Raw genomic sequence first — 20,207 nt, 5'->3', positions numbered from 1 at the left:
TGTAAATGAATCATTGTTGTGCCTTTTGAATGCTTAATATCCCCAACTGATGAGAAATGGTATGAAAGGTTCCTTGTTTCCACCCATTAAATCTGTTTCAGTCCTCAAGGGAAAAATGCACCAAGGATAAGGGTTAGGGTTGGAGGGTTAGGAGGATTTTAAAGCTTCAAATGAGGCAAATGAAGCTTGGTATCCTGGATGAAGAAGCAAGCAAGAGAAAAAAGAGTGAGAAGTGAGATGAGTGTGAATGGGAATGAAAGAAAAAGGCAGAGGGAGGGAGTTTTGTTGAGTGTGAGAACGACTGAGAATGGATAAACAGAAGGAGGGAGGGAAAGATGGTAAGACAGAAAAAGAGGTGGTGGAAGTGAGTGAGTGAGTGAGAGATGGGCAGGGAGGTATAAAGAGAGGGAGGGAGTAATATAAGAGAGGCAGCCATAGAGGGAGAGGTGACAGAGTAGATTATCCTCCTCTCCTCTCCTCCTCTCTGCCAGCCTCATCATGTTCATGCTGCAGATGTTGACTGTTATCTCTCTGACTGTTATTCTCCTGGCATCTGTAGAAGGTAAGACACAGCCGCACTTGCTGTGTGAGTGTGTGTGTTGCATGGCTTGCATGCACCCTGCAGGTGGACAGTGTAGCAAGAGAGCGATGGCGAAGACAGAAAAGGAGAGAAGAGGGAAAGAGGGATAGCAGCAACAACAGCAGGGAGGGAGGCATGGATGTAAACAGAGGGACAGAACGCAGGAGGACGAGCATCTGAAATCACACAACACTCAACACAGAAAGATAGCAAGTGTGTCAGGGCTCAGTCGGTGCGATGGTGTCGCCTCGCCTCTGTCTTTCTTATGTGAATGTTGTGAAAAGCGCTGGAAGTGCGGTAATGTGCCTGAGGACCAGATTCAAAATCATTTGTGGCATAACAAAGCAGCACTGTCCTACTTTACTGCTCTTATTGCTCCTGCTGCTTCACATCACACTTTAATTTGTTTACACAATTGCTTTGGATGAAAAGCCATTATTGCACACCCTCCACACATACACACACACACAGACACACACACACACACGCATGCACACACACACACACACACAGACACACACAAACCTCCTTTTTCTCTTTCTCTCACTTTCTCTATCGCTCTACTTTCACTGGCATGGCAGTATGTTTTGCAGCACAATGGGATACCATTGTAATTCCTCTGACATTCTTGTGTGTGCGTGTCCATATGTGCGTGTGAGTGTGTGTACATGTAACTAGAGGGCATGTACACATTCTGCAGAACAGATAACATTTTGCTGTCTACAAAAGCTGCCAAAACATTCAGTTTCAAGTCTTTGCTAGCATCACAATACTGACTTTATAGTTCATTAAAATTACGATTCTGTGCAGTAAATATTGATTTAAAATATTTCTTTATCAGATTTTATGTGATTTCTGATCCTGTGAAATGATGAAAATGAAAAACAATCTTTTTGTCGGCTCTCTCTGACACCCCTCCCTGATGTTTTCTTCTCTCTCTCACTGACTTTTACATCTTTCTTTGTTTTTTTTTCAGGTAAAGGTGTGCAGATGCAAAGGGATGTCCAGTGTTGCATGTTGTACTCCCAGGGCAAGGTGCGTACCAAGGATGTGTTGCGGTTTGAGGTGCAGACGGAGGGGCCCGACTGCAGTATACAAGCCATCATGCAAGTATTTCAACTATCCACTCCTGGAGCTAAAGAGCACAGCAATCTGCAGGCATGGAAAATATGCCTCTCGTTAGAGGAGGGCAGAGCCGGGCTGAGAGGCATTGTCATCTTTCCAGGTCATGTTGTTATGGCAGGGCTCTGAGCTGTAATTGCCAAGGAAGTAAGAAAGGAAATATGTGGGAATAACAAGCCATCTGAAAATACCTTCCGAGCCAGCTGAGCCCTGCTGCAGCCAGTCAGTCAGAACAGCAGGGTTTAGTTAAGTAAACCATTCTGCATTGTGATACCTATTGTTTTCAGTGGGTCAGAGACATCTGATGGTGCAGGGGAATGAAGAGCTTTGCTTTTTCATGTGGTCCAGTTAACAAAACATGGAATTCTTACAGATTAAAGAGTTTCCTTTGGTGCTTTTTTATTGCAGTGGTTCACAATTTGTTTTCTCCAACTTGACTCTCTTTTGATAACAGTTTGTCTTCATTTACCAGAAGGGGAAAACTAATTTAACTCTCTGAGTCTTTAATTCTCTGACATTTTGCAGCACCTGACAGACATCTTTGTAGTGCTCCACATGGACCTGTTATTGCTGAATCATTGTTTTTTTTTTTTATTTCTTGTGCTTCTGCACGCAGCAGATTTGAAATTTAGGCTACTTTCCTTTTCACTTAGTGTTCAGCAGAACTGTATCCTACCATGCTATGTTGTGTACTAAGTATAGTTTTCTTTTTATAGTCTTTACACAAAAAAGGCGGTGAAATGTGCAGACCCCAGAGACCGGAAGGTGAAGAGGTTGCTGAGAAAGCTCCTGCAGAGACAGAGAACCAAGGCCCACCGGACCATGTGGCTCCTTCCTCATGACAACCTGCCCGTCATGTCAGAGGTCAGACACAAGCTACTTTATGATTGTCACAACTACCAGCAAGGCACTGTATGTCAAATGTAATAAAACCAAATGTAAATAAGTCCAATTTATTTAGCCAGAAGTACACAATTTGATCTCTTATGTCTGCTTGTATCACTCAGAATTAAATGAATGCTCATTTTAGATACTGAAGGAGATTTTCGTGTCCTTTACATGTTACCTAAGATATTGATTTTTTTTTTTTTTTTACTTATCTTGTGATAATCAGGACAAGAAAGATAACTGGGATGTTCTCAATGTGGAGTGATAGAGTGCCATCAGATATGGAGGAACACTTATAGTCATAAGTAGGTTTTTTTTTTTTACCTTGATATACATGCAAGTTTCTCTCAAAGTGCCTCTCTCACATGTCTCATCCTATATTTTTGCATTCTTCCCACTTTCCCACAGGCCAAGTAAACTCTCAGCAACTCGTCTTCCTAAAACGACTGAGTTTGCTGACTCTCCAGTTGTCTCGTGTCTCTTTCTATCTACACTATCTGTCTCCCTGGGACCAGACCTGGGCAGCAATACATATTTAACTGGCTTTAGATATTTAAACATGAACTGTGCTTGAAATATTCCCAAACATGTGGCTGGAACAGTCTCAACAGAGGAGTATTGACTTGTAAGATAAGTTGAACTGATTTATTTTAAATGGCTCATATACTGTTATTTGCCGGAGTCTGCCTGGAAGTTTCTCCCTCTGCAACCATTACTACTTGTGGCTGATGTGAGATCAGTGGAAAAGTTGTAATTTAAAAAAATGATAAATGAGCAGTGATATTAATATTGTATTTCAGCAAGATACTTTATACTTATTTGTGACTTGTAAACCTTCATTAATGTGTAATGACACTGTACACAGTAAATAGATTGGGTTTTGTCACAGTAAACTTAGTGTGCGGGATATTTTGGGAACATGTCTCTGGCATTGACTCGCACCATGTTTTGTACAATCCAGGTCTCAGTTAAGGTTAAAAATCCTTATTCAGGCTTTGACCTCCTATATTTGACTGTTAGGTGAAATCACAGTGGGACCAGAGAGAAGATTTTTACCTGGATTCATCTTTCTGTGTCACATGAAAAGTTCCTGATATTTTGTCTGCTCTTTATATTGCCTGTTTGTAAACTCAGTGTGAACCCAGAGTCAAGCTTTTGAAATGAGGCCCTCGGGCATCTACCATATATTTAAATATCTATTTGCAGTTTACATTTGTCTTTTTCACCAATAGTCCGTTACTTAACTATGCCAAAGTACTCATGATTCAATTCACCACACGGCAAGGCTGTTGAAACTTAGAGGGCTCAATTGTGTGTAAAACACACACACAAGTATTGTATTGTAGAAGAATGCACTGTATGTTAAAACACAGTATCTCAAGTGAACTATTTTATAAATTAATCTGAAATAATAACTTGAAATGCCTCACTGTCTTTTTGTGGGTGTGCTTGTGTGTGTCTGTGGATCTTATTTACTACACAGTTACTTTTTAGCTACGCTAGCAGTTAGTTAGGATGTTTGGATGCTAGCCTAATGTCGGTTTGTCCGGACTGAAATATCTCAACAACTATTGGATAAATTGCCATGAAATTTTGTACATTTATTTCACCAGAAGATGAATCTGATGTTGGTGACCCTCTGACCTTTCCTCTAGCACCAATAGCAGGTGACATTTTTGGCTTTAGTAAAATGTCTTGTCAACTTTTGAAGGATTGCCCTGAAATTTGGCACAGATAAACATGCCTCCCTCAGGATGAATTGTAATAATATTGGCGATCCCTTAACTTTTCATCAAGCACCATCATCACATACAAATATTAATTTATCCAATAGCTGGGTTTATTCCCAAATACCTGCAAAACTAATGACATTCACTTCAGCCTCAGCTGTACTTTGTGACCACTGCTAATTAGCAAATGTTAGCATGCTAACATGCTAAACTAAGATGGTTTGCATGGGAAACATTATACCTGCTTAGCATCAGCATGTTAACATTAGCATTTAGCTGAAAGCCTAACAACCTCACTGAGGCGCTAGCATGGTTGTGGGGACTTGTTTTACAACATTTTTTCTGGAGCCATGAGGCTATATATTTTATACTGTTTTCAGGTTAGTAAATGGGTTTCTGAACATTGTTTACTTAAAGTAAATTAATTCAGTATTATCAGTGTGAATGAAAAAGATGAAAAGGTAATTTTGTGAGCATTTGAGGGCATCAGTGAGACCAGGTTTAGGTTAAAAATAATAACAATAATTGGGGTTTGATAGTCAAACAAAATGACACAAGGAGATTTTTGCCTTTTCATTGATTTACTATTCACTTTTTAATCAAATTGTCTTAATATAGTAGACCTCGTCCATTTACTATCACAAACTATAACATTTGACCCATGTGTGTTTCTACAGGAGCAGGCCTTCTGGACAGGACAATATCCTCCACCAGGGGTAGCCACAAACACAATTATGAGCATCACATTTCAATTCCTGAGCCATTTATTTGTCACATTTTTCAAAGGCTGTCCATCAAAATGTTGAGATGCTCTTCCATGGGAAAATACATTATTACTGAAATAACATCAAGCATCAGAACTAAAGTCGAAAACCTCTTAATGAGTATTAATGTGGCACAAAGTCAGAAGAGCCTTCAATTCAACTGTATATAACTTTTCACTTTCATGATTATTCACCAGACTTTCTTCAATAACAGTCAACACAAAAAAGCATAAATCAACTGTACATTCAGTTCCTCAAGGCATTCACAAACTTTCTTCACGGTACCTTTTCACAGAACAATAAAAATGATTAACTTGCAATATATTATTCAAAATATAACTTAATGAAATAATTCATTTTGTTGATAGTATGACATATAATGCAGAAAACACAGACAGGCGGGTATAATATAATGATATTATAGCACTCTGATGGTCTTAAAACATCTCTTGTAGAGTTGTTACTCTATGAATCAGTAATAAAAAATTTAAAAAAGATCCAAAGTACTAGGAGACAAAGTAGTAGATATATTCATGTCTTAGCATTGCTGAATAATTGTTTGGAGTAAAAAAAACAAACAAACTGTGTAGCAGTACAGTCTAGTGCCCAATGTTTAAAAGCAATATTACCAAAGAAATACCACAAATGCACATAAATATAATAGTCACAAGAGTGAAAAACATTCTACCAAGTCACTTGAAATATATCAACCTCAAAGCAATACTGACTAATACTAAATCATAGCAAATAATCTCCTTTCCACCATAATCCAGTATTCAACAGTCAAGTACATTCAAAACTGTACAATTACAGTGTGCAAGCAAACTTACATAAAATAAAAAAAATATTCAAACTTGAATACAGGATCTGAAACAATTAGGAGATTTGCTGTATTTACATCCGGCTGATATGCTCCATGGAGTATTTTTGTGTAGCACTGAAGAAGCTCCATATCTAAATACTATTAGAGGTAGTCATGATGAAAATGACAAAAATACGTGTTGGCAAAATATTTAATTAATTAGTGATTAGTCATGCAACAGAAGTAGCCAAATTATGCAGGCTTACACATTCACAATGTTGGAAAATCAGCTGGTTTATTTTTTCTTAACAATTTTTCAGCTAGGGATGTTTCTCTCTAATAATGCTGTTTATTCTAACACTGATGCTGGTAAAATGTTTTATGATTCTCTGACTGTATGATTCATAAATTACACAAAACTTAATGACGCTAAAGATGTTTAAATGTTTGACATATTAAGCTTGCCCAACAGTGAATAAAACAGTCATCAAAAACCAAAATGCCCCTAAATAACTGGCACTCCAGACAAAAAGAGTGAATCAGATTGTAGGCAGTTGATGTGTAACGGTCCCTAAACAGCATGTGTTCTTATTTCCTGTCATCATGCAGCCCCAGGCCAGGCCTTGTATTGCCTTGTTTTCCAGAGAACTTTTTGTATTTGAGGGAGAGATGAAAGTTTGGGTCTGCAGAGGCAAAAACCTTTGGGAACCCCAAGCACTGGCTGAGTTGACCAACAAGTATTTTTTTTTTCTAAGACCGTGCCTGCACCATTGCAAGTCAACCTTCTAGGTAAAATGCTTTTGGTACATGAAGCCCTTTCGGATGTAGCTCTTGTCTTTACATTGTGGTCTCACTGTTGCGGTGGTTGAGCGAGTCGTTTTCCTGGCAGATAAGCTGGTAGGGCTTCTCATTCTCTTCGATAACAGAGTTGTGCACCTCATCATCTTGACTCTGCAACTCTCCGCGGGAAAGGTGCTCCACAATGCCAGCGCCGAGTGAGTCTCCCAGCACGTTGGTGGTGGTACGCAGGCGGTCCCTGGGGTGACAGAAGAAGAGACAGAAAAAGAATCAGACAGAAAAACATACAGATATACAGAGAAAAAACACTATTGAATATCAGCTGACAATCACAGCTCAAAATCTGAAAATACGCCTCTAAACACAGGCTTTCTAATCTGTCATGCTGCATTATGCATCAATAACCTTTGTTGTGGTGGGACCTCTGGGCTCTCTGAAGCTTTACAATGACATTTAGGCTGGCAGACCCACAGAACAGTACACAGACCAATCCCCATCAAGCTGACATTTAGTGGGAACTCACAAGAACCAATCCACAGCGATGATCAGTGTTATGTCCTCTGTGGGCAGTCCTACCGATGTCAATACGATCACCATGGTAACCAGGCCAGCCTGAGGGATGCCTGCTGCTCCGATGCTGGCAGCAGTTGCTGTGATACTGAGTGGGCGGTGGGAGGGATGGAGAGGAGAGTGAAGACATTTAATAAAGGGAAACAAACAAACAGCACATGTACAGTCCTGCTGGGATTAGTAGAGTGATAAAAGCACATGAGGAATTACAAAATTATGTAAATGATCTCCCAATCAAGCTGGTCACACTACTATGTGTTATAGAAACCGTAGGAGGTATTACACATTGTCCAAGAATAATATTATAAACACACTTTTAATATGATATGGTTACATGAAATAGAATATGTATGACCCCTCATCTACACACACTTGTTGTCTTGATGAAAACCCTGACAAGGTGAGTCATGGAGTAAATAAACTATGATACCTTGTTGATTCTCCTCCAGAAAGAAGTGATAATAAAGATGCAGCAAAGGGAACAATTCAATTGAAGGAGAATTCGGGACACGAGAGCAAATTGTGTGAAGGTGTTACTATTCATCCCTAGACTACATGAGTCCTGACATGATTTATACATAAGTTAATCACATGGGTTTGTCTTTCCATTAGACAAAGGCAGTCTTAAATAAAACATATATGCAAACTTATGTTTCATTTTTAGCCATGCCAGCAGCTAGAGTCAGCAATGTTGGCTGGTCCATTACTTTGATCCAGTTCAACTACTATTAGATGGATTGCCATGAAATTTTCTCAGACCTCTGTACTCCCCAGAGGATGAATCCTAATGTCTTTAGTGATCCTCTGACTTTTGCTCTGGTGCCACCATGAGGTTGAGATTTTGTTTTAAATCTCTCAATAACTATTGGATGGATTTGGGGCAGACATTCAAGTCCAAAACTTTGGTTTATGACCAAATACCTGCAAAACTAATGACATTCACATCAGCCTCAGCTGTACTTTGTGTTTAGTGCTGAGTAGCAAATTTTAGTTTAGCATACTAACATGCTAAACTAAAATTTGGGTGGGTGTTTAGACCGAAAACAGCCATGCTTTAGTTAAAATAGTGCAGTGAACTGCATTGGTGGAAGCGTATGTTAGCATTTAGCTCTAAGCACATCTGTGCCTCAGAACAATCAAATAGACCTGCAAGCATGGCTGTAGACTCTTCGTCTTATGTAGATACATAAACACCTCTTTTTGTTCCTCACCCCATCAGTGTTAGAACACTAGCTTTTATACTTCACTTATCCCAGACTGTACACTAAAAAGCAGATGCACTGAGAAGGATTTGTGTATATAGTGTACATTAAAGCTTACAAAGCTAAAACTGATGTTACCTGATGGTCAGAATCTGGCCAAAGTTTAGGTCCATGTCATTGACTTGAGCAATGAAGATGGCTGCCACAGCTTCATAGAGGGCCGTGCCATCCATGTTGATAGTAGCACCCACAGGGAGGACAAAACGTGTCACTCGTTTATCCACATGATTGTTCTCCTCCAGACAGCGGAAGGTGATGGGCAGGGTAGCAGAGCTGTAATACGCAGAGAAAGAGATGTGATATCATCATTTGGGACCAGTCAGACAAAATATAATGCTTTAATTTTGTTTAAACAAGTTATTTATGCATTTCTTAATATTAAAAAATGTTTTGTATAATATAATTTTGTTTTTATATAGTCTAATATTCTATTTGAAGAACCAAATGCCTGGAGTCTGAACAGTATTTCATAGGATGACACTCACCTAGAGGAGGTTCCCAGAGCCGTGATGAGCGCCTGCAGCAGACCACCGATGAAGCTGTAGGGGTTCTTCTTGGTCACCAGGAAGTAAAGCAGCGGCAGGACAAAGAGACCATGGATGAGGAGACCAACAGTGACTGACACGGTGTACATCCCCAGCTGGCCGCCCACCTGTGCCAGATCCTTCATCTCCACGATCTTCCCTGCAATCAGGAACAGGATGCCCACTGGAGCGTACCTGGTAAACAGATTCAAGAGCTGATCAGTGGGTATGAAAGGATATGAACTGAAAGACACACGTTTAGCCTTCAGTTTAACAGCAATACAATTTGCTTCATGAATTTTTTTGAATGTATATTTCACCACTCTACAGTTCAGCAAAAATAATTTAGGAACTGTACTTGTCATACATCATCTTTATCAATAATAATAATACATTATTCATTCTTTCTTTTCTTTTCCCTTAAACAGATTTAAGGTGGAAAAATTATAACTCTTTTAATTCTGCTCTGTCTGACAGTGCCCTTAGTATTAGCTTGATCCCACTTGTCAAAGCTATACAAAATTTACAACAAGTGAAAATATTGACCGAAATATTCAAACTCTTGACTCCATGTTTTTATGGCTGCACTGTTCTATAAAATGACAATATTTTGGATGACAGGTGCATCTTTTTGCACACATTTCCTCCAAATTACATAAAAAAAGAATTACACATATTTATCTTTGGAAACTTTGGGATCCTGACTAGAATGTGAAATAAAAGTTGTGTGGGTTTAAAATTGTTTCACTTCACGGCCTGAGTTTTTAGTGACTGACCTACCAGCGAGTGAGTGAGTTAGCCTGATCATGTCAAGTCAACACATTTTATAATCAGAGAAGTACAATGTCTTTTAAACAACAAGGACTTTAAAGAGCATATACATCTTCTACACTGTGCTCATGAGAAAACAAAAAATAGAAACCAAGAATGTGGAGAGATGTGTTTTTCTTGCTGAGTTGGAGTCTTTACTGACCAGATAATGATGGCCACCAGCCTCATGATCGCTTCATTCAAGCAGTCAAAGAAGTCCCTGAGGGCCTGGCCCTGCTGCTTCATGTTACCGATGACCAAACCGAAGCACATGGAAAAGACCACCAGTCCGAGGGCATTCACTCCAGCAGAGGAGCCGGACACAGGAATGGTCTCCTCCACTGTCTCCTGTGGTAGAGGGCAGATTTTTAACTACCTTTCATCCCGTGTAGATTTGTATAAATTAATATGAATCACGTCTGTAATCATCTTCATGTAATCATCTTCCCCAGACACCCTATGCACCTGTATGGTGTGCAGCACCCTGCTGAGGTTCACGCTCAGGTTAGACTCTGTGACGTTAAGAGAGTCGGTAAGGTTCATTGTCACTGTTACGTTCCTTGTGCGCACAATCTTCTTGTACACGGTTTTGTACTGCAAGAAACAGCACGGGACAAAAAAGCAAAATTATATTTGAGTCTTAAAAGTTTCTGACAGCAATAAATATGATTTCACATTGACTTTGTTTTACATGCTATTTCGTCGTTGATGGACTGTCTATGTGGTTGTGTTAGAGAGAGAGATGGAGGTTAGGAGTTGTATTAAGATATGAAATTTCTGTTTCTACACAAGAAAACATTTGATATGAAACAATATTAAAATCATGTTACTGGGAGGAAAGGATGACCCCACCTGTTTGAAACAAGCCTCTACCAGATTGGGAGGAAACATGTTCCTGGGACAAAAATGAGAAATTATTCTATTTTGTGTTCATGCTTCTATAAAACATGATTAAATGAGTCACAGCATATTTTAAACTTTGTAATACTGCAATATGTTAACCTGCAATAAGTAACCATGTGATGAAGAATAATCCTACAGAATGAGCCTTATATGATCAAACACAGTGGGTGAATGGATGTATGTGCATTATCTTTTGGTGTTTGAATGTCCATATAATCAGTAATGGTTAACAGTTTTATTTTTTTAAAAAAAGGTAAAAACAGCTAGATAACAACACCTGTCTGTAAATTGACAAATCAGTTGAGTTTCTACAGTAAGCGTTTACCTGATGAGATCCAGAAAAGCATCAGCTGCCTGAACTGGTTCTATGTTTCCGCTGTTTGCCACAGGACTGTCCCTGCTGCCTTTCCCCGGCTGGATGATCATCACAATGACAATGCCAATGAACACGGCAATCAGGGTGGTCACCATGTAGTAGACCACTGCGCGCACACCCATCTTACCTGATGCTTTGCTGTCCAGGGAGGAAATACCTGCGACAGGGGATATTCATGTGAGCACTCAAACTTTTGTATCTTTTGTATTCTTTCATTCAATGAAACATCGGTCAGTTGATCAGTTACATGATCTCTGAATATGGTAGTTCAAAATAGACAATTAAGTTCATTCTTGTTGTGATTGGAGCTATTGATACTTAAAGTTGTGCTTTGCTAACTTAAGTAATATTCTTTCCCATTTCCTATTTTTGGGCCTCCCATGCTTGGAATATTAAGTGTGTTTGTTCTCGTGTGCTCATTAAAAGCCAACCTGTGACCAGACTGGAGACAATGAGAGGCAGAACCAGCATCTTCAGCATTCTCATTAGTAGCTCCCCAGGAAAGGCAAAGTACTTGATCTCCCTCAGGGACAGGTTGTGGGGGCGTAGAGCGAAGCCCAGGATTGCACCTAAATAAATTTGCACACATACAAAAAAAACAGAAATGTACACATTAAGAAAAATATTAAGAAATTACACAAAGTAAAAGTCAAATAAAGCCCAATATTGCTGAAAAAACAGTGTTAAACTTTCACCGGGTTTCCTGCTCCACTCACCCAGAACTACAGCAGCGACAGTCAACAGAACAAACAGGTTCCTCTTCAGGAAACCTTTGACGCTGTCCCTGCGGATGGAGCTCATCTTCTCCTTCATGCTGCTCGCTCTCCTCTCCATGGCCCTGCGCAGTCGCCTCCTTAAGTCTCCTCGCTCCGGCAGTGGGGGTTTGTCCGCGTCCTCGTTCAGGAAAAGACTTGCACTGGTGGGGGGCTTCTCGTTCATAATCAGCTCCAACACCTGGTCCAAGAGGCAGGTCTCGTGGGAAACTAGGCAGGGAGAGGATGATGTAGGAGGAGAAATAAATCCTTACATATATTTAAACTTCTGAAATTTCTGGCAGCAATTGTAAGTACTCCTTCAAATAAATGTACAACTGTATCATTCACAGACTTGAAGAGCATATTATTTGACAGGCAAAAAGCATCAGTGCCCAAAAACAGACAGCGGAAAAGTGCTGAGTGGAAACAGCTTAAGGGAAAGTCAAATGAAATGGATCAGGGCTCCAAATGATACAATTCAAGTTAACGTGAAAGTGAAAGTGTAAGAAATATGTGATGACAGAAACATGCTGAGGTGTAAGCAGTTTATAACTGCTGATTTAGTGCCAACAAAGTAAATTTCAAGCCAAAAATATAAATGCACAATCCACAGAAAATTCACTTACCACAACTTTTACCACAATTGAGTAATCATTGAAGTCTTTTATCAAACAAAAATGCCACACACTAACTGTTTTATATGACCATAAATTTAATGTCTTTTAGTTGTGGACTGAAATTAAACAATCTCATTTGAAATTGTGATTGACATTTTTCACTAATTTATAACACTTTATAGATTTGACAACTTATCAATTAAGTGAAGAAATAATTACCAGATTAATTAATGATAATAATATGATAATAATAGTAATTATAACTTTAGTTATATAACATTTTTCAAAACACAGTTACAAAGGGCTTTACAATAAAAACAGAACACATTCAAAATCCAATGAAAATCAAAACAAACTAAAAGCCATAAAGTCAAATGAACTAAAATGCCATAAAATATAATGAAATCACCGAAAAGCAATTTTAAACAAGTGGGTTTTTAACAGTGATTTAAAAGATGAGACAGAGTTTGCAGCCCTGACTTCCTCAGGCAAGTCGTTCCAAAGTCTTGGAGCCCTGAATGCAAAGGCATCTGGACTTTGGAACAACAAGGAACGATGCTTCCGATGATCTCAGAGAGCGGGAAGAAAGTGGGAAGGAAGCGGGAAGAGACATATAAGGCAATAAGAGATCTGATAAATAGCTTGGGGCAAGACCTCTCTGGGCTCTGTAAGTAACCAACAAAATCTTAAAATCAATTCTAACAGCAACAGGTAGCCAGTGAAGGGAAGCCAGGATCGGTGAAATATCATCATGTTTCCTAAACCAAGTAGAAAGAAGTTTTGGATGAGCTGGAGGCGGGAGAGTGATTTTTTGCTGATGCCAGAGAGCAGCCCTACTCCGATCTGAAATCATCTGAACTTTAATATTTAATAGTCTATTTATTAACTTGGAACAATTCATTATGTTTAGCCAGCGATGGAGAAAAAAGTTTCCTGGAGGTTAAATATAAATACCCATCATTTTTCAGTTAACTCTTAACTGAAAATAAAACATGAAATTAAAAACTTGATATTAAATGTACTGAATAAATACATTTTTTAAAAAATATCTTGCTCATAACTTCATGACTATAATACTGAGTAGTAATAGTGGTGATTTCCCTACATTGTTTTCAGATTATGTTTTTAATTTTAATTTAAGTTAATTAATTCATTTTTTAAAATAGTATATGAAGATATTGGCTCTTTTACTGGTCCTCTCCTTGGTCCACACAGAACATGTTAAACTTTGAATTACACTATATGGTCTTGAATATGTGGCAAACTACAAGTGTAGTTCTTGTTTACACAACTAAAGCTGTACTCAGGGCTTTTTTGTACTATAATGAGTAACCAAAGATCAGTTCTGTGTTTCTAAATCCTTCCTGAGACATATTTTTATACATTTAAATAGATAAGAGCTGTAATGACAGCGTATAGCTTCAAAATATTGTAAAATATTGTATGAGCTTCTGCAGTCTTACCGTGTTTCCCTCTGTGGAGCAACACAAAGCAGTCTGTGTGAGGTAAGTATGCCGTTGTTGCTCTCACGTCTCCTTATCTAAGTAGGCTACAAGGTTTCCTCTGAATCACCCTCTGCAAACAGACTTGAAGCCCAGTGCTTAAAGAATAATATACAACCGGCCTCTTCATCTGCTTGTCCTTCACATCCAATATAATTGCTCTGAGCTCAAACGCCTTTATATTTTCATTTTTCCCTGGGGGATAAACACTTAACATATGATCTCTGAAGATTTCATCTATTCTGTTTGCATCATTCTTGTCTATTGATTTTCTTTTGTGTATTGTTCTGAGGTTCACATTTATCTATACATCCTACATGCAGTGTAAAAGACCCATTGTTGAGCAGGCTGTGGGATGACCCTGGATAATCCAAGCCCATTATTTAGCTTGATGTCAGAAGCAGAATAATCAGCTTTCACATTTACTGCATATGTGTATGTTTTACAATCAGTGACTGAAGCACAAGAGGACACATCTGATCAGATATGCAACAGTCAGAATGTTTTACAAGTTTGAAGTACTCAGAGAGTGCTGATGGTCCTGTTCACCATTTCTGTGGAGAGCTGGATGAGCATGGAGATGAAATCATACTACATACTTGAAACAGGCTACTACTTATAACATTATATATTGTTAAGCTCTGAACATGGTCAGTGCAAACCAGTGTCACAGTCCAGTACAGAAAACAATGAGAAACAAAACTGTCAGCTGCTAAACATAAAGACAGTACACCTCCATGCTTATACATATTAAACTCTCTGTCTGAACACACTATTTGAGTGATTAAAGCTTTAAGTATACACCAGAGCTTTCATCTGCATATTCTCAACAACTAGGCAATATTTCTGTGACATCCTGCAGTGTATAGATGACTGATGGAAACTACTTAACCTGCAATTTCTGTTTCAGACAATTATTTCATTGTATGATATAATGAACAGGAAATACAATCTTACTTCAGCAAGTAAAAATACTCAAAAGTTGCAATTGTAAAAAGTTCCACAGAGCTTTACTGTCATCGTCTCAGACCACGAGATTGCATCAGGTGTCATCAAAAGTGTCCTTTTCGACACTAGCTCAGTTCAAATAGCAACAACTTTAATAGTGGTTGTCCCTACAGCCTGATCCGGTCACACCACAGTGGCGTATTACAGCTGCATAAGCCAACTGGGCCTTCTGTATGCTTTATTAATATATTTAAGAATATATTTAGAAACACACTTCCCAAAACTTGTAAATAAATAGAGAACATCAGCTTTGGGTTACTGTGTGTTTGAGTGATACATTCTTCAATTAAGTCATCCTAAAATAGGATTATTGATCAGGAGTGACAAACAGGGACAGAATTTGCTATATTAAAGGGAAACCTGGCTCAGGCCACATTTTTTATTTTTTTATTCACAGTATCGGCCTGAGTCAGCAGCTGCAATTTTACTATGTTGCTTAATAGTGTTTGTCAAAGAGTTTCATTTGAATGAAAGTCAAGTGCCAACGCAGCAACCTACATTTCAGGCTGAAGCTAGCTACTCTGACTTCCACTGCTAACAACTCAATCTTAAACTGCTCAGTCTGTGTCAGACTGCAGGCAGAGTTTGTCTGTCTGACAACCCAAACATCCACCAATACATGAGGACAGATCAGTGATAAAAATTTTAACATTCCACTAAGAGCAAGGAAACACAGTATCATAGTACTAACGGAAAGCATAATTAACCCTGAAAGACTCGTCACGCAATATTCATAATATCAATGAAGTGAAATTATTAATGAAATAACAAATATCTTAACAGTACATCTAAAATCACTGCAGCACACTTGGATCTGACAATAAATCACATTAAAAGATTAACATGAGCAAATACTTCAACTTTGAACTCAGTGACAATACTGTGGGTATGCGGCTGGTAGAGGTGTATGCAGCTTATGGGGCACATTTCACACCTCAACAGAAAGCCACTTCAGACCACCATGTTAAAACATACTAGGACACAAGCCGTTACATACTGTTTGTCTTGTTAATACTGTATTATAGATCTTCAAATGTCTCTGCACCACAATAAATCTGCTCTAAAAAGTTGTTCAGAAACAACTAATCAGTTGATTTACAGTATTAAACAATCATTTTTCTTCCTGATACCATAAAAAACCAACTGCTCTTTAGAGATTGACAAATAGTACACATTGTATGCTGTAATTTTCTAAAAAGTAAATATCTTTTCTGTCCTGATTAATTCTAAGCATCTCGTCTTCAGCATTCTCCCTGTAATCACACAAACTGGAAAAAAAGATGAAGAAGCTCCTGAGCTTTGCAAAGCTTATCCAACTGTTCGTTGGTTACTCACCACTCATGGTTTAGAGTCTGTGTCAAACAGTCCGATCAACGTCAGCTAAACACTTTTTACAAGTGTAGACAGAGAGTCAGGATGGACGGTGTGTTTGAGTATCCAGAGCTGAGCGGCACAATGACAGGACGTCGCACTGTTCTGCTCTCATAAGTAGACAGACATGAAAAGGCCTCTCATATGGCCTGACCTTCTCACGCCTCCGCACATACTCACACACATACACCTACAAACACACACGCATGCACACTGTAAAGCCAACCTTCTGCAATCCATAAAAGTCAAATTCATCTGGTCCATCCATTTAGTTTATATCCCTTATATTCCTCTTCCCTGACACTAAACACAGAAACCTTTTCATGTGACATCACACCAAACAATATGGCAATGTATCACACACTGTGCACAACAACACAGTGTAAGTGATACCCAGCGCAAAATCTTTGGATTTACAGGTTCTCTCTATCAGTTTTCCAAATGAAGATCTGTTTACTTGTCATGAGGAGTACAACTCAGTCTGTATGTGAAAACAGTTGTAATATGACTTAGGCGGTTCTCAAGAAGCTCTGTCAAGTCTGAGAAAATAACCCAGATGATATCATCAGGGTTAGCTCAGCATGGACATTACTGTGAGAGACATTTTTAATGGTGGTGTGTAGTTTAATAGAGGCGGCCATTACAAGTCAGAGAGGGTCTAATGAAAGACGCTATCGAGTTACGTTATGGAAGTTTTAGAATTTTGGAGCTTACCCATTGGGCAGGGTTCAGACCAACAGTCTGCATGAAAAAACGCAGCCCTTATTCAATTAAATGGGGCCAGCACATTGACACAGTGGTGGCGTCACCGCAGAGAGCTCAGGGAAAACAACAGTGTCATCCAGCAAAAAAGCTGAATCAGGCTCAACACCGGCAAGGCGCTGCATTGGCCAATCACATACATGCAGGTGAACATTGCGGGTGGATTGCTTTTTAATATGAATGCCGTGTTTCTGTTGTTAACCTCACAATCATTGCAATGAAAGATAAAACAGTTGCTGAGAGCTGTAAAATCTTGTCTGAGTATTACAAACTGCTCTGTGGTGTTTTGCTGTCTGATAAACCTTTAAACACATCAATGTATAGCTCTAACTGAATTTCCTGGATTGTATTTCATTGTCTCGCCGGTGCCTTAAACAACATGTCCCCACCAACGCAGCCCCTTATATTGTTTTAATACAGCCTTACAGGACTAACCCCCATTTATACATATGGACCGAGTGGCAAATTACCACAGCTCGAGGTTGAAGCCAGTGCAGAAGTACCATAGACTGCAATCCCACCTATGGCCACCAGATGCTGGCTCCAAAAAGCCCCTGGATCTAGCTGACTCCCATTCAAAAAGCGTCAACTTCTCTCTAGAAATACTGAGTTGATATTTTTTTCAACAAGTCATTATGGTCTCATTAATTGGTGACATTAATTGTGAATTAAACATCAAAATACAAGCTGTTGCGGCCTACCTCTACTCAAAGTCTCAGAAGTCACCAAGTGATGTGATGTGGGGAGGTTATTGTAAGAAATGTTCAACTTTATGAAAATATCCACTGACGCATGGAGAAGGAACCTGGAGACGCTGTTTTTGATTCCCTCAGAAAATTAAACCATAAAGTTGTTTTTGTTCCTGTCGAACAATATACTTTTTAAAAAAGGAGGAAATGCCGATTGTTATGGTCAGTGGCTTCTATGGTATAACTTTAACAAGCAACTGGGACTTAACTGAGAAAAAGATGTGTGGAAACACTTCCCTCGAGAATTGAACCACATCATCAAGCACCAGTATAGTGGAAAGGGTGGAAATAACTGTCCAATCAGAGCGGCATATGTGCTCAATGCTAAACAGGTGGGTAAAAGTCAGGATATCTTGGACACCGCTACATCGATTTTGAAAAATCTTTTTCAAATCAGTGTCTCAGCAAGTCTCCAAACTTGACAGACATGCAATACTAAATTACTGGAGTACACCTTTAATTTGTCAGCTTAACTGTTTACAGCCTTGTACGCTAAGTATCAACATCATCATGACTTTAAATAGATAGATAGAATAATAGAATAATAGATAGATAGATAGATAGATAGATAGATAGATAGATAGATAGATAGCAGACATGCACAGATTAAATGACACTGATGACTTTATGTTATTAGTTTTTTCTTTCTTGCAATTCTGGCAGCAAAAGAAACAGAAAATAGAAAGTTCAGATACCCTTTTTCTGCTTTTGATTGTGTCAAGCTGTCATGAGAAGACGGATCCTTCCGTCTTCAACTGGCGGTCCTCCCTTAAGACTCTGTAAAAAAGGAATGAAAACTTCACAGTCTTTCGTAACTTTCACTCACAAACGTATCAGAATCATCTTGAAAGTGACACTTAGCATCTGGAGCTTTAAGAACAAGAGTCGTCACTAATTAGTCGGCTCAAAACAAATGAAAAGCTAATTAAAAAAACATCTTACACACCTCTGCTCAAGACGCTCCTCACACCGTCATGCGGATGCCTTTCTGTCCACCACGCAGCTGATAATGAACTAACGTTGCCCACACACTTTATCTCCTCTCATCATCATCATCATCATCACTACCACTGTTATTTCCCGGTTTACTATCAGGCGTTTGCGCTCTTCCATGAAGCCTCCAGCGGAGAGGAGCGCCTGGGAGGTCTGCGTGGGAGGAGGAAAGGTTAAGGATCCTTCAGGAGAGAGAGAAAAAAAAGAATTAAGACAAACTAAAATACTCTCACAGTCTCTTGTATGATTTCATAATTAGTTAAATTATTTTTTATATATGATAACATGTTTAGGGTGGATTCCCCTCATGATAAGGCTACTCAATACATACCAACATCCTTTCCTTTTTTTCTTTTTTTTACTTTACACTGAATTTGGGTCCTGAAGGAGCTTACTGCACAAACACAGTAGTCATTGCTATGACAACATGCATGTGCTCATTGCTCAGGGGAACGCATGTATTTGTGACCCTTTGGCAACCAGCTGCCCAGCTTTCCACTCTCACACCCACTCATCACTGTTCATGTTCACAAAAGTTACATTGATATGCATGTTGCCTACCACAACTGGAAAAAAAACCTATTCCACATTTGTGCTTTTTTTTTATTAACACATATGTTCAAGTCTGTCTATCATGAAGAAGAAATGATACTATAAGGGAAGGTTCCAGGTGGTTACTAGTGGAATTTGAAGCTAAATTTCAACACTAAATTATAGTTTAATATCGTAATCCAAACTCTAAATCTGTCATTGTGGGGTTTTGGGGATGTTGGGAAACAGGAAGTTCTGCTTCTTCATTTTATAGAATTTTGAAATCCCTGACAAAACATCATAAGATCATGAATTTTCACTTTTCACAATACAATTGTTCATTAAGCAGTGCCAGTTTTCTATAGATATCTACCCAGAAATGTCCTCTTAAGTTACTTCAAATTTAGAAAAATACCGTTTATTGTGTCAACTGAATCCTTATTGTTCCAAAACTTAACTGCAGCTGAGATTAAAAGTTCATTCTTGAGCTTGAAATAGAAAAACAATCTCACCACAAGATCCATTTAGAAGATGTTCTGGAGCTTTCCATTGTACCGCACAGTCGTCCTCAGCAGACAAAGTTTGCCCATGTCGTCATAGAACTGTAAATGTTTCTTGTCCATGTTGGCATAAAAGAACTGGACAAACTCTGCTGAGGAGCTTGTGTAATACAAACAAAAGCTTCTAAATTGACCTTGTGGTGACTTTTCTTTGTCAACTGCTGATTCTAAAGTAAAGCATGAACTTTCAATCTTAACTTTTAAGCCAACTTGGACAAGAAATGTTTACA

General features: G+C 38.8%; 2 protein-coding genes across 4 annotated transcripts; one reads left to right on the top strand and one right to left on the bottom strand.

The window, feature by feature from the left end:
* The first annotated feature begins 445 nt into the window (after nucleotides 1-445).
* Nucleotides 446-3,971, top strand: ccl44 (chemokine (C-C motif) ligand 44). Its single transcript, XM_042417447.1, has 5 exons — nucleotides 446-562; nucleotides 1,557-1,686; nucleotides 2,419-2,566; nucleotides 2,817-2,895; nucleotides 2,999-3,971. The coding sequence occupies exons 1-4, from the start codon at nucleotides 499-501 to the stop codon at nucleotides 2,853-2,855; spliced, it is 381 nt and encodes a 126-aa protein (XP_042273381.1). The 5' UTR covers nucleotides 446-498; the 3' UTR covers nucleotides 2,856-2,895; nucleotides 2,999-3,971.
* A 924-nt stretch (nucleotides 3,972-4,895) lies between these two features.
* slc1a6 (solute carrier family 1 member 6) lies at nucleotides 4,896-19,083 on the bottom strand. 3 transcript variants are annotated; one of them, XM_042417605.1, is made up of 12 exons: nucleotides 18,840-19,083; nucleotides 18,589-18,670; nucleotides 11,846-12,112; nucleotides 11,561-11,698; nucleotides 11,079-11,286; nucleotides 10,703-10,745; nucleotides 10,316-10,444; nucleotides 10,014-10,198; nucleotides 9,002-9,235; nucleotides 8,595-8,789; nucleotides 7,208-7,342; nucleotides 4,896-6,922 (listed from the first exon to the last, which is right to left on the bottom strand). In XM_042417605.1, exons 3-12 carry the CDS (start codon nucleotides 12,066-12,068, stop codon nucleotides 6,724-6,726), a joined length of 1,689 nt encoding a protein of 562 aa, XP_042273539.1. In that variant the 5' UTR covers nucleotides 12,069-12,112; nucleotides 18,589-18,670; nucleotides 18,840-19,083; the 3' UTR covers nucleotides 4,896-6,723. The 3 variants fall into 3 exon arrangements, with proteins under 3 accessions (XP_042273539.1, XP_042273538.1, XP_042273540.1); XM_042417604.1 differs by lacking the exons at nucleotides 18,589-18,670; nucleotides 18,840-19,083 and adding an exon at nucleotides 16,347-16,494; XM_042417606.1 differs by lacking the exons at nucleotides 18,589-18,670; nucleotides 18,840-19,083 and adding an exon at nucleotides 13,965-13,978.
* Nucleotides 19,084-20,207: the final 1,124 nt, after the last annotated feature.

Source organism: Thunnus maccoyii, chromosome 7 (genome assembly GCF_910596095.1).
Source record: "Thunnus maccoyii chromosome 7, fThuMac1.1, whole genome shotgun sequence".
Classification (NCBI taxonomy): domain Eukaryota; kingdom Metazoa; phylum Chordata; class Actinopteri; order Scombriformes; family Scombridae; genus Thunnus; species Thunnus maccoyii.
This window is presented reverse-complemented; position numbering and strand designations above follow the sequence as displayed.

Bases quoted from the DNA above. Each gene is read 5' to 3' on its own strand.
- ccl44 (XM_042417447.1), top strand. From the start codon at position 499: ATGTTCATGCTGCAGATGTTGACTGTTATCTCTCTGACTGTTATTCTC. The intron at 563-1,556 runs GTAAGACACAGC...TTTTTTTTTCAG, and splicing joins TCTCCTGGCATCTGTAGAAG to GTAAAGGTGTGCAGATGCAA. The intron at 2,567-2,816 runs GTCAGACACAAG...TGTGATAATCAG, and splicing joins ACCTGCCCGTCATGTCAGAG to GACAAGAAAGATAACTGGGA.
- slc1a6 (XM_042417604.1), bottom strand. The intron at 11,699-11,845 runs GTGAGTGGAGCA...AAATTTATTTAG, and splicing joins TGTCGCTGCTGTAGTTCTGG to GTGCAATCCTGGGCTTCGCT. The intron at 7,343-8,594 runs GTAACATCAGTT...CCGCCCACTCAG, and splicing joins GGCCAGATTCTGACCATCAG to TATCACAGCAACTGCTGCCA.